A 13,576-nucleotide genomic window follows, 5' to 3' on the forward strand; every position below is an offset into this window, starting at 1 on the left:
GTCATCCTTTATAGGGTTGCTGAGGAGTGTGAAGTCAACCTTGCGGTTAGTACAGAGCTTATCTTACACCAGAATCCCTCTTTTCTTATGAGCCCTACAAGAACAGTAGTGTACCAGATTTGGCCTGCAAGGCTGTAGATTCTCAGCCCTACTTTTTAGAAAATTAATTTCTAATTAAACACACACACACAATTCTTAAGAATAATTATCTTTGCCTGGGTCAATTAGAAAAGGCAAACCACCTGGAAGCATCAATTTATGTCACCAGCACCAGCCCCATGGACGAGAAGGCCAAATATTTCATGAATAAAGCAGGTCTGTAGTGTTCAAAACAACACATTTCCAAGTGAGAAGAAACATGGAGTAGCAAGACCGTGGAGAAGCCAAGACCTTGCTGACTAGGCATCGCTTTCTCTGGCTCAGGTTCCAGAACGAGCAGCGGGTGGCGCAGACGCGCTGTTTCCGCTTTCCCTCCAATCTAGACCCTCGACGCGTTCCGTTCGTGCGTGGAGTCGGGCGCTGAGGCAAAGCCGGTCGCTCAGAAGGTGCCCAGCGACGGCGCAGATGGCGGACTCGCAGCTGTTCTGCGTGGCCGAGGAGCGCAGCGGCCATTGCGCTGTGGTGGACGGAAACTTCCTCTACGTGTGGGGGGGCTATGTGGTAAGGGGAAGAGGCGCGGCGGGCCGGACGCGCGCCTGCAGCCTGCCCACAACCATCTGGAGGCGGTGGCCTGTCAGGCCGCTCTCGCAGCCTTACTAAGGCTGGACGCGATTTCGCCGTTGCTTCGGCTAGGAAACCTTCAAGCCCAGGTTCTCAGGCTCTTCCCCTCCCCTCTTAAAAATTCTCATAATCTGCACTTAGTCCAATACAAAGTCAGTAAGTACTGTGCGATTAACTGATCATCTTTTAAATAGCAACCCTGACTTAAAGCGGCCGTGTTTTTCTTATTTTGTTTTTGTTTATTATTTCCTACGGCGTTATTCCAAATAAAAGATTGAAATCACTGAAGCATTTAAATATATCTAAGCAATTTTTAGTGACGTTCCTTTATTAATGGGTAATTGCATTTTTTTTCTTGAATCACAAAGCAAGTACCTAGACACATTCACTACTATATGTTAAAACGTATTGTGCTAAAAAAGTCTTATTACAATGGAGGTTTGAATGTGTGTGCGCGCGCATTGTTTTCATAATCATGAGATTCTAAAGTTAGAAAGTAGCTCAGAAATATATGTCAGCTCTTTTAGTTTACAGCTGGGGGTTCCCTAGGTCTTCTGACTGTCTCTGTACCCTTATAAAACAGATCTGCAACACGACTGAGTAACTCACCAACATAAAGTACAGTCTGCCTATGTTAAATGATTCTCAGATCCAACTTGGATTTTTTTGTTACCGGTTTGTTTGCTTGCTTTTAATTTGTTGCAGTACAGGGAAAATTATACTGCACCAAATTAAAATTTAGAGTCCTGGTGTGGCACTGAAAGTTAATGCACTGGACTGCAAGGTCGGTTAGAACAAGGTCGTTGATTCAAGGTCGGCATTTCAAGCTCACTAGCCTCTCCTTGGAAACCCTATCCAGGGTCCTTATGTTGTTGTTGTTAAGTGCCTACTCAATTGCACTTAGCAACAACAACATAAGGGAAATTAGAACTAACTTTTGAATGCCTGCTATACTTCCTATGAACTAAGAGCGTTCAAATCCCTAGTCATATATAATACTACAATAACCCTGTAAAGTAGGTGGTGTTGTTAAGTGCCATCAAGTTGGTTCTGACCCATAGCAACCCTGTATAAGGTTTCCGAGGAGCACCTGGTGAGCTTGAACCGCTGACCTTGAGGTTCAAACAACTGATTTTGCAGTCCAGCCATTAACCCACAGTGCCACACCAGGATGTATAAGGAAACTCAAGTCACTCAGAGTAAATAACTTTAATGCCTTTTGACCTCCAGAGCAGCCGAGGCAATCTATCTTTATAAAATTTCTCTACACTTACTTCCTTCTCTGATAACCTAATATATATATTAGTTAATTACACTTTTTTAATATCTAGTATTTCCATTATGTATTTGCACTTGATGAAAAAGGCTTGCATGAAGAATAAATATTTTTGTTTTTGAGCTTTGCCACTTATGATATACAGACTTCATCAATATTGATTCTTGATATTATAAAAGTTACGTGAAGAAAAAAATTTTCACTTAAAATAGTATGAAAAAGCTAATTTCTGGTGACATGACATAATTCCTCTTGAGTCTATAAGTGGAATGTCTGAATTATTTACATCTAATTTTAGTCATGAAAACTGTATAATTGATAAGATTCCAGTTCTTCAAGTGGCAGTCATTGAATAGAAATACTTTCTAACTATTTATTGGGCTAATGAGTGCTGGTGCTGAAGGAACCACCTGGGAAATTCCTGCACTGGTTCAGACCATGAGTCTAACTAGTTGTGATGGAGCTGATTTCCTCATGGTGATCCATGTGTGTCTGAGTAGGACTGTGCTCCATAGGGTTTTCAGTGGCTGTTGTTTTGGATGTAGATCACCAGGCCTTTCTTCTGAGGAACAATTGGGTGTACTCCAACCATCAACCTTTCAGTTAGCAGCCTAGCCCATCAATTGTTTGCATCTTGCACCACTCACAAACTCCAGATCGTAATTGAAAGATGTTGCTGCTGTTAAGTGCCATCAAGTCAGTTCTGACTCACATTTGAAAGATACTGCCTTTCAAATTCCAAGAATCATCTGCAGTTAAACAATGCCTAAGGCATAAGCAGGCTTTCTACTCCCGTAAAGATTTACACCCTCGGAAACCCTGTACAGGGTCGCTATGGGTCGGAACCGACTCGATGGCACTTCACAACAACAACAAGGCGTAAGAGGGAGAAAGAGGAGAGTAGGAAGCAAAAAAGAAAACATGGTATATTATGAGAAAAAGAAAGAATCTTTCCAGCAATGATCTTATTTAAATTCTTCTGAACAAAAGATATCTAAAAGGCCCTGGAATCTGGAAGTATTCCAGCAGTTAAGATTATTCCAGTCCAGAAAGTATGTTGCATGCAGTTTTCCTCCTCCTTAACACAAACAATGTGTTAAAACGAACAAACATTTTATATTCTAAAACTTGAATGCCCCCCAATTACCTCTCTAAATTACTTAATGTTTTATTGTCAAATGTATTCTACAGATCATTGTATCTGAAAACAGCCCTATCTCTAGAGGTAAGAGAGGCAATGCCACACACAAAAAAAGAGTAAGTGTATATTCTAATTGGTACCAGAATACTTTTTTGCTTAGTTTTCACATAAACTTTCCATATTACTGAAAGCCATACAAAATTTAGTGCTACTACTATTTAAAAGTTGTGAGTTTTCCTAAAATCCAGAGGAAAGATACAGTGTCTTAGCATGTTTTACAGATGATTTGCATAAGGAGCTCTGGTAGTGTAGTGGTTATGAATCAGGCTGCGAACCTTAAGGTCAGTGGTTCGAAACTACCAGCCGCTCCGCGGGAGAAAGATGAGGCTTTACACCCTCGGAAACCCTGTACAGGGTCGCTATGGGTTGGCTCCGACTTGAAGGCACTTAACAACAACTACAACAAATGGCTTTAGCAATATGAATAGTTTTGTCTCTGTCATATACATGATATTAATGCATTTTGCTCTGAGCTTTTTATACAAAATATCTACATAAGTATACTTAATTACTTCTATGGTTGTATCTGTTATGGATATGAATGTAAAGGGAAGGCAGATCAATTTATAAAATTATTAAAAAGAATGAGGTTGTGAGACTTACAGTGTCAGACAATAAAACATAAGATACTATTATAACTAAATCAGTGGTCCTGATGCAAGTAAAGATAACACAATTGAATAGAAAATAAATGAAAGATACAGAGCCAAGCATACTACTTGGAACAAAATGATATTAAAACCTTAGAAGTGAAGTGTTAAATGTAGAAAAGTTAAGCTGTATAATTGGAAGAAAATATAAGTGACTATTGGAACTCTGGTGGCATGATCGATTTCACATTGGGCTTCTTACCACAAGGTCAACAGTTTGAATCCAACAGCTGCTCCTTGGAAGAGAGAGAAGGCTTTCTATTCCCATAAAGATTTATAACCTCAGAAACCCTATACAGGGTCACTATGAGTGAGAACCAACTCGGCAGCACATAATCACCATTGTAAAATTTGGACGAAAGAAAAACCAAGTTGGGAAAACTGTAAAGAAAAAGATTATTAAAATAAACTTAAAAAAATTAACTGGATTTTTAAACAGTAACGTTAAAAGGCAGAAGACAAACTGGGAAAAATATTTGCAGTATATAAGAAGCTTCAAAAAGTTCTTAGAAAACTAAGAGTTTTTCCATGAACTTTTTGAAGCTCCCTTGTATATGATAGACAAAAACCCACTGCCCCGAGTCTGTTCAAATTCCAGGACTGTAAATCTTTATGGGAGCAGACAGCTTCATCTTTCTCCTGAGGAGTGACTGGTGAGCTTTGAACTTCTGACCTTGGGGTTAGTAGCCCAATGCTTAATTCACAGCACCACCAGCATGCCTTTGATAGACATAAGTCATATAAAAAATAAAGATTAATACAAGTAGTTCTCAAGTTATGATACGGTACTGGTCATCAGTTCTGACATAGGTTAAATACCTCATTTTTTCATTTAAACTTTTTTATTACTGCTTTTTAATTATCAGTACCTTTATAAATCATAATGTTGAGCATCTGTGAGTGAATGTTTCAGAATAATAAAATCAGCAAATTATATGCTGCAACACTGTATGTAGGACATATTAATGATAAGATATTATCCCTCCCCCACCTAAAAAAAGCACCCAGATGGTCATAAGAGCAATTTACTGTAACTTGGATATCCTTTTAGTCAGTGACTACCTCTATTTCCGTTGAAAAAAAGCAATGGATATTCACAATTTACAAAAGAATAAATACAAATGCAAGTATAATATGAATCAAATAGCTCAGTTTAAAACTATGAGATTTTTCTTCTCAAATTTGCACAGAATAGAAAGAATTTGGGAAAGTGCATGGGAATATAAATTATTCAAACATTGTGGTGGTGGTGGTGGTTGTGTGCCAGAAGTCAGTTCCAGCACATTTGTGACGCTGTTATAGGGTTTCCGAGGCTGTAAAAATCTTTCCAGGAGCAGAAAGCCTCACATTTCTCCCACAGAATGGCTGGTAAATTCAAACTGCTGACCTTGCAGTTAGCAGCTCAACCTGTTATCCACTCCACTACCAGGCCTCCTTGTTGTTGTTAAGTGCCATCAAGTCGGTTCCGACCCATGGTGGTGGTGGTTATGTGCTGTGGAGTTGGTTCCGACTCATAGCGACCCTGAATAAGGTTTCCGAGGAATGGCTGTTAAGTTTGAACCGCCAACCTTGCAGTTCAAACAGCCTTGCAGTCTGGTGCATTAACCTACAGCTCCATAACAGGCCTCCTTAATGATGTAATTGGTGTAACCTTTTTGAGGGAAAATGTAACAATATGTACAAAAGCCTATTATGTATTCTCCTTAGCCTAATAAACTAAAACAAAAACCAAACTTGTTGCCTCAGACTCAATTTGGATACATGGTAACTCCATATATTACAGTGTAGAACTGCCCCTTAGGGTTTTCTGGGCTGGTGGTACAATGGTTAAAACGCTTGACTGCCAACCAAAAGGTTGGTGATTTGAACCCTACGGCAACTTCACAAGAGAAAGAGCTAGTGAATCTAATCTGCTCCCTTAAAAGTGGTGTTTTTGTTAAGTCCTAGCAAGTCAGTTCTGATTAATATAGACCCTTCACGGGGTTTTCAAGGAGCAGCTGATGGATTTGAGATTACAGTTTAGGAAACCCTATAAGGCAATTCTGCTTTGTCATATGGAGTTACTATGAGTTGAAATCCACTCAGTGGCATCTAATAAAAATCTTTATGGAAGCAGATTGCCAAGTCTTTCTTTTGTGGCACCACCAAGTGGGTTTGAACCACCAACCTTTATGTTAATAGTCAGATACCACCCAGGGACCTTCCTTAACATAATAGTTCCACTTTGCTCTTTTTACCTTGTTAATTCCACTGATTACCAGTTAATCTGTGTCTAGAACTGGTTATAAACAAGAACAATTGAATGCCATTCAGTTGATTCTGACCTTTATAGATTTTGATTAAAACTTTTATAGGGTTTCCCAGGCTGTAAATCTTTAGAGGAGTTGAACCTCATTTTTCTCACACTGAGAAGTTGGTGGGCTTGAACATCCAGCCTTGTGGTTACCAGTGCTTATCCTAGTTGAGTACAAACTGCTTGTTCTTATAAAGAATTTATAAAGATGTGTCTAAAAGTTAATGGAAAATGGAATGAAAAGAAATGGAATTTTTCAGCAACTTTTGAAGCACTCTCCTGTGTAGCTCATTGTAGGTGCTCAATAAAAAGAACTTAAATGTCAGGGGCGCACTTTTCCAGCCTCACTTGCAGGTGAGTGACCTGGACTGTGTTGATGAGATGCGTTTTGCTGGATTTGGATTCTGGAATAAAGATGTAAAAAAAAAAAAAAATCAGTATTGCAGAGGTTTCTATTTTAGCTTGCAATAGAGTTTGTGGGAAAATCAAGCTTCCTGGCTTTTGTAGGAAGATTAAGCTCCTTAGTAAATAAGTGCTGCTACAACTATAGTATGGCACTCACTAGTGATTATAACAGTTACCTCCCACAAATTAACCATGCTGCTCCCTAATTTCAGACCTTACTCTTTGTTACATGGATCAGAGGCTGATTCGCCAGTCCCCCAAATGATTCAGTGAACTACTTAAGATTTGTTTCTTAAATTTTAATTTTCTTAATTTTCAAATTTGAAATGTAGGTACAAAAGAATATGTGAAACAAGTATAGTTTAAAAGTGAACACCTTTGCCTGTGTACTTCCCAGATAAATTTGCTGTACCTAGTATTAGAGGAGTAGGAAAAACACTGGACTGCTAACCGCAAGGTAAGCAGTTCAAACTCACCAGCCTCTCCTCAAAAACTGTAAACAGGACTGGTATGAATCAGAACCAACTTGACAGCACTTAACAACAACAACAACAGTACTTTAGAAACTTTCTGTGTTTTCTTTACTAAGTATATCCTCCCCACAACACACATTACCACAACCTTGACTATTTTGTTAATCACTTCCATATACATATCTCTAAACAATATATTACTTTGTTTTGGATTTATAGTGTATATTTTTATGTGTGAATATGACTTCTTTTAGTCTATATGATGTCTTTTAGATTCATGCATTGCTTGTATTCCACAGATACACACTATAATGACTATACTATTTTTACTCAATGCATATTCATTGTCCACAGACCAGTATTTGTGTTCTCCAGTTGGTAAATACTTTGGAAAGTCATCCCTGGATTCATTTATTTGATGTATATACTGTATACTCTATTGTGTGAATTTACTGCAATTTATTCATTTTCTTTTGATAAAGATTTGAATGTTATTGTTGCTAATATAAACAAAACTGTAATGAGCATTCTTATACCTGTCTTCTGTTGTACATACACAAGTTTCTCTAAGGCATATGTCAGGGAATAGAGTGCTGGGTCACCCAGTATGTACACCTTCAAATATAAACTCCTACCGGTATCCTTATTGGTCCACATCATTGCTAACATTTGGTTCTTTCTGGCCTTAGTTTTTTGCAAATCCAATTATTGTGACATATTTCATTGTGGCTTTGTTTGCATTTTTTGATTACCAATAAAGTTACGTGTCTTTTCATATGTTTATCGTTTTTAGACTATTTGTGTTTTCTTTGAAAATGCTGATGTGTGTCTTACTAATTTTTTAGTTGGATTGTCTTTTTTATGCTGATTTGTAGGAACTATATATATATATATATTCTAGGAGCTCTGGTTATTATTGTTGCTAAGTGCTGTGAAGTCGATTCTGACCCATAGGGATCCTGTATAGGGTTTTCCGAGGAGCAGCTGGTGAGCTTGAACCGCTGATCTTACAGTTCAAATGGCTTTGCAGGTCTGGTGTATTAACCCACAGTGCCACACCAGGACTCCAAGGAGCCCTGGTAGCATGGTGGATCACAAGATGGACTGCTAACCTCAAGGTCAGCTGTTTGAATCTACCAGTTGCTCTATAGGAGAAATGCTTATAGCCTCAGAAACCCAGTACAGGATTGCTGTGAGTTGAAACCAACTCTGTGACACACCACCGCCACCATTTATACATTTTAGATAAAAATCCTTCCATAGTAATATGTGTTGAATACGTCTTCTCAGTTTATAGCTTTTCTTTGCTCTGCCTTTATGATTGTCGTTTGTTGAACAGAAGTGCTTAATTTTAATGTAGTTGAGTTTATCACTCTTTTCGTTAATCTTTGTGCTTTCTGCATCTTCTTTCAGAACTTGTTATTTATGTGGAGATCATATGTTGTTTTCAGTTTTAGCTTCTGTTTTTAAATCTTTCATTTACTTGGAGTTTTTTTTTTATTTGGTTTGAGGTAGGGATCCAATTTCATTATATTTTCCACATGGTTAGACATTTGCCCTTGTGCCATGTATTAAATAGTTCCTCCTTTCCCTATTAGATCTGCAAATCCCATCTGTCATAAATTACATTTTTATATATGATCTATTTTCTAGATTTTTTATTCTGTTCCATTGTCTATTTATTCTTGTATTAGAACCATCTATCTAATTATAGCAGCTTCATTAGAGGTCTAAGTACTGTGTGGTATCTCAATCTTATTTTTGCTTTTCAGGAATGTATTAGTTACTTTGGGCTTTTTGTTCATGCAATTAATTACCCTTTTTGAAATTATTTGTTTACTTAGCCATCTAATTTGGCTTTTTCAGTCAGACATGAGTGATAATTTCCCTGGATATAATTCATTGATTTTTCTACATGTATGTTTGTGTATGTATGTGTGTGTGTTTTAGAGAATAGACAGAAGACAGACACCTGGTAGTCAAGATACTAATTTTTCAAATTTAACTAACATAGCTGAGAAAATAAACCAAAATGATTTAGAATGTTAATTTATGCATCATATAGTCTTACAAATTCTTAAACTGCTATTACAAACCATATTTTGAATTACTTTTAGAATTCCAAGAAATCATGACAGCTTTTTATGTATGGATTTGCTTTAACCCCTCCTAAGCTTTGCAACTTAAATAAGATAGTTATTTTTAATACTGTTCTTATTTCTCTTTTAGCATAACTGTTAAAAATGGCTTATCATAACTATTTTATTTATGTTATCAGCTTCTTTAAAAGTTACTTCAATTCCAAGTTTTCATTTTTACTAGTTAAGTTTAACCTTTAAATTTAGTACTTAATGAACACCTTGCCTATAGTTGTTGTGTGTTGTCCAGTTGATTTCATCTAATAGCAACCCTGTACAGGGTTTCTGAGGCTGTAAATCTTTATGGGAGCAGAAAGCCTCATCTTTCTCTCATGGAACTGCTGGTGGTTTCGAACTGCTGACCTTGAGATTAGCAGCTCGACTTATAACCACTATGCTACCAGAGCTCCTTGTGGTACACAGTTGTTGGGAAGTGCTGTCGAGTCAGTTCCGACCCATAGCGACCCTATATAGGGTTTCCAAGAGCTTCAACTGCCGACCTTGCAGTTCAAACAGCTTTGTAGTCTGGCGTGTTAACCCACAGTGCCACACTCAAAAATATGTTCTGTGAATCAAGGATATCTTTAAATTTTTTCATTCTTTAATTCATTCCCGTCACCTAAAATCTGTTTCCCTTTTTTCATACTCCTTTTCTTCCTTATATTAGTAGTCTTCAGTGTTCTACTCTGAAAATCATTTTTATTTTGCTATTTTCTCTCACTTGGCATCCCTTTTTAAGATTTAAATGTTCATGCCATTTTCTTTATTTCCCATATCTTTTTCTTGAATTCATTAACTTGATATTTTGTATTCTAAACCTTGTTTCCCTACCTTCTCTTAGAAAATGCCTTTTCTCTCTTCTCTTTTGACCTGTCTAGCTTTATATAGGGAAAAACACACAAAACCAACTTTGAGTCTGTTTGTGGTTTTGTGTTTTGTTTAACTGCAGTTTTCCTGTTCTGATGAGCTATGTAATTTTTACTCTATAATTGATAAGCATATTTTTATATATTTTTATGTTTTTAGTCTATTGAAGAAAATGAAGTGTATTTGCCTAATGATGAAATTTGGACCTATGATATTGATAGTGGGTTGTGGTAAGTCATTTTAAATTGCAGAATGCCCAATTTTCAGATCTTATTATAAATGTTTTGATAAACTGTCATACTTAGGACATTCTACAACATTTATTCTTTCCTTTTTCCTTTACTGTCTCATTCTCTGTGGTTCCTTATTTCCCTTACTAATTCACCATGTTCATTTCTTTGTCCTTTACCATTCTTCTCAAGACCAATGCTGTCTCTGAAGACTTTGCTTTAATTCTACTAATAGCATGTCAAATTTTTGTAATTTTGTTTCAGCAGGTTAAAGTCTTTACCTTGGATCTTCTTGGAGTTTTACAGTATTGGCTTAGCATTACATTTAAATTCAATGGTTGACAGTGACCATTTTTACTGAAAAAGTACTCATGGCGTTCAAATGGCATTTTGATTTGTTGTACTGGAAAGTTAAGGGATTCCGTGTTGTTTTTGCTGTAGGACAATGCACCTAATGGAAGGAGAACTCCCTACCTCCATGTCAGGAAGTTGTGGTGCTTACATTAATGGAAAGCTGTACGTTTTTGGAGGATATGATGACAAAGGATACAGCAATCGAGTAATATATATTTTTTTAATTCAAGAGTGAAGCAAAATGTTGTATTTAATGTATCACTTCATCTCACAATTATTCTAAAGAGAAGATGTATGTAGAAAGTATTAAGATTTTTTATTTTTATTTTTGAAGATAACTTGAAAATGCAGCAGTTTTGCACTTCTCCGTCTTTCTGCTTCAGAATTTACTACATATTCAGTTGATATCTGTGATGGGAAGACATGTATTTCAGCATGCTTTATGTATAATTTTTGCTTCTAAAATCAGGTCTCATTTGCATTAATTACAATTAACATTTTTTACCTATTAAAAAAATTAAAAGTAGTGCTACTGTTTTTTGAATGACAGATTCTTCTGATAAAGATTGAATGCCCTACCTGCTAATAGTGTTTTCCTCTTTTAAAAGCTATATTTTGTTAATTTACAAACAAGAGATGGAACATATGTTTGGGAAAAAATCAGCAACTTTGAAGGACAGCCACCTACACCACGTGATAAACTTTCCTGCTGGGTATATAAAGACAGGTAATACAGCAAAGTCATCATCTCATAAACTATGCTTAGTTTGTGGCCAAAATACAGTAAACTTTAAAGTCTTAATTCTTTCAGCATAAACAATAGGGACTTCAAAAAATTGGTGTGTGGAAAAAATTCATGATCTTTTCATTCAATTTTTCCAGTGAACTTTTTGATGCTCCCTTGTAATTATAAACTTATTTTGATGATGATGGTAATGAAAGTTTAGGACCCTGGATAAGAGTCATGTCATAAAATTTAATATTGTGGAAGTGACTTTAGTTTTCTTAATATTTAATTGAATTTTAAAAATTCAATAGGTACTATATTTACTTGATTCAAAAATTGAAGTAGTATTTAAAAGTATAGAGGAAAAGGTCTAGCTCTCACTCCATTCTGTTCCTACCTACCTCCCCCCCACACAAGGGTGCTTCAGAAAGTTCATGGAAAATGGAATTAAAAGATAATGGAATTTTTCCACAAACTTTTTGAAGTCTCCGCATACAAATAACTACTTTTATTGGTTTATTTTGTATGTGATAGGAGTGGCTCTAAAATTTGTCTGCCATTGCAATCATCTGGGGATCTTTAAAAACTTCCAAAGGCTAGGTGATAACCCAGATCAATTAAATTACAATCTCTGGGGATAAGTCACCACTTTTTTTTTTTTTTTTAATGTTTTATTGTCAATTATGTGATAGTTTACATGAGAGAATATTAGCTTTACATTCATCTTATCATATATTGTTTCATTGCTGTGGTTACAATACCCTCCATGCATCATCAGCCAACCAAAGGGTATACCCTGCAAGCCTGCCCCCTGATCGTCAGCACACAGTCCCTCTCCCTCTCTGGTTTTAGAGTCCCCAGGTGCTTCATCTCTCCACATCATCATCTCTGCCTCCATCTCTGGCATCACTGCTTCTCTGGGTAGGGTCCCGCACTCAGCTCTTCTCCCTTGATGGTTCCAGGGACCTCTGCTCCTGTTCTGCAAAGTCAACTACTCTCCTCCTTTTGCCACAAAACATCTACCTTTACATTTCCAACCTTCACAGTCAGTTCTGATAACAGTTATTCACTATTGTATCACAAGAGACCTATCCCCATCTCCTTTCATCACCACATCACTTTTTATTAAATATTTAATTCATTTACATTTTTGTAATTACTGATACATTTGCATTTCAAATTATTAGAAGGGCCTTTTGTTCTCTGATTTTGTTGCATATCCTAGTTTTATTGCATATCCTCTGATTTTGTTGCATATCCTAGTTTAGCGAATATTGTTTGTATTGTTTAATGCTTTTAGATTTGAATCCCATCTTGTTTGATAATAAGACTATGACCTCTGCTTTCTTTCTATTTTGCATTTGCCTGGTATACTTTTGCCCATCCTTGTATTTTAAATAATTTTAGAATGATTTTGTTTTAGGCATTTCTTATGTACAATGCTGTTTTGGTTAACTTAAACATTTGTGTGTGTGTGTGATTTATGTGAAGATTTACAGAGCAATTTGAATTTCTCTTCAACATTTGTACAAGTTTTGTGACATTAATTGCAATCCCCACCATATAACAGCATCCTTTCTACTTTTCCCCTGTGTTTACTATGTTTATTTGTCATTCTTCCCTATTTCTTCTTGCCTTCTGAGCTTTATCCTAGGGCAGTGCTGCCCTAGTAATGTATGGTTGATTGCTCTAAGGAGTAAGTGCTTCCCTGTTGTTATTGTTCACTTAAGGCCTGTCCTTTGCAAATGTTGGGCCATGGGGTATTTACCTTTGCAGTAAACACACCTATGAATATGGTAGAGTATACAGAGGAAAAAATGATGAAAATTTCTTAGATATTATCAAACATCTTAAGGCAATGATTTCTTGTGCATGGGGGTTAGGACCATAGTCTCAGGGGACATCATGGTCAATTGGCTTAACATAGTCCACAAAGATAGTGTTCTGTATCCTACTTTGGTGACTAAAGTCTGGGATCTTAACTGCTCATGAGTGGCCATCTAAGGTACAACTATTGGTTTCTCTATATACAGAAGAAAGAAGAGTGATGAAAATTAAAAATGCATGGAATCACCTAGTTCAGTGAACTAATGGAACATCAGTCACCACAACCCTGAGACCAGAAGAACTAAATGGTACCCAGCTACCACTATCAACTGCTCTGAAAATAATTACATTAGAAGGCCCCAAATAGAGTGGCAGAAAATGGAAAAAACCTCAAAATATTAAAAAAAAAAAAAAA

The 13,576-nt window shown here is 36.6% G+C and overlaps 1 protein-coding gene across 1 annotated transcript in view; it reads left to right on the top strand.

Annotated features, from left to right (window-relative positions):
• Nucleotides 1–504: 504 nt before the first annotated feature.
• The window catches only part of KLHDC1 (kelch domain containing 1), a 91,386-nt gene continuing 78,314 nt past the window's right edge, over nucleotides 505–13,576 (top strand). The window contains 4 exon segments of the mRNA XM_006872328.1: nucleotides 505–660; nucleotides 10,183–10,253; nucleotides 10,695–10,812; nucleotides 11,216–11,334. Of these exon segments, the coding sequence (XP_006872390.1) occupies nucleotides 565–660; nucleotides 10,183–10,253; nucleotides 10,695–10,812; nucleotides 11,216–11,334 (404 nt within the window). The 5' untranslated portion in view covers nucleotides 505–564.

Source organism: Chrysochloris asiatica, unplaced genomic scaffold (genome assembly GCF_000296735.1).
Source record: "Chrysochloris asiatica unplaced genomic scaffold, ChrAsi1.0 scaffold00194, whole genome shotgun sequence".
Taxonomy (NCBI): Eukaryota; Metazoa; Chordata; class Mammalia; order Afrosoricida; family Chrysochloridae; genus Chrysochloris; species Chrysochloris asiatica.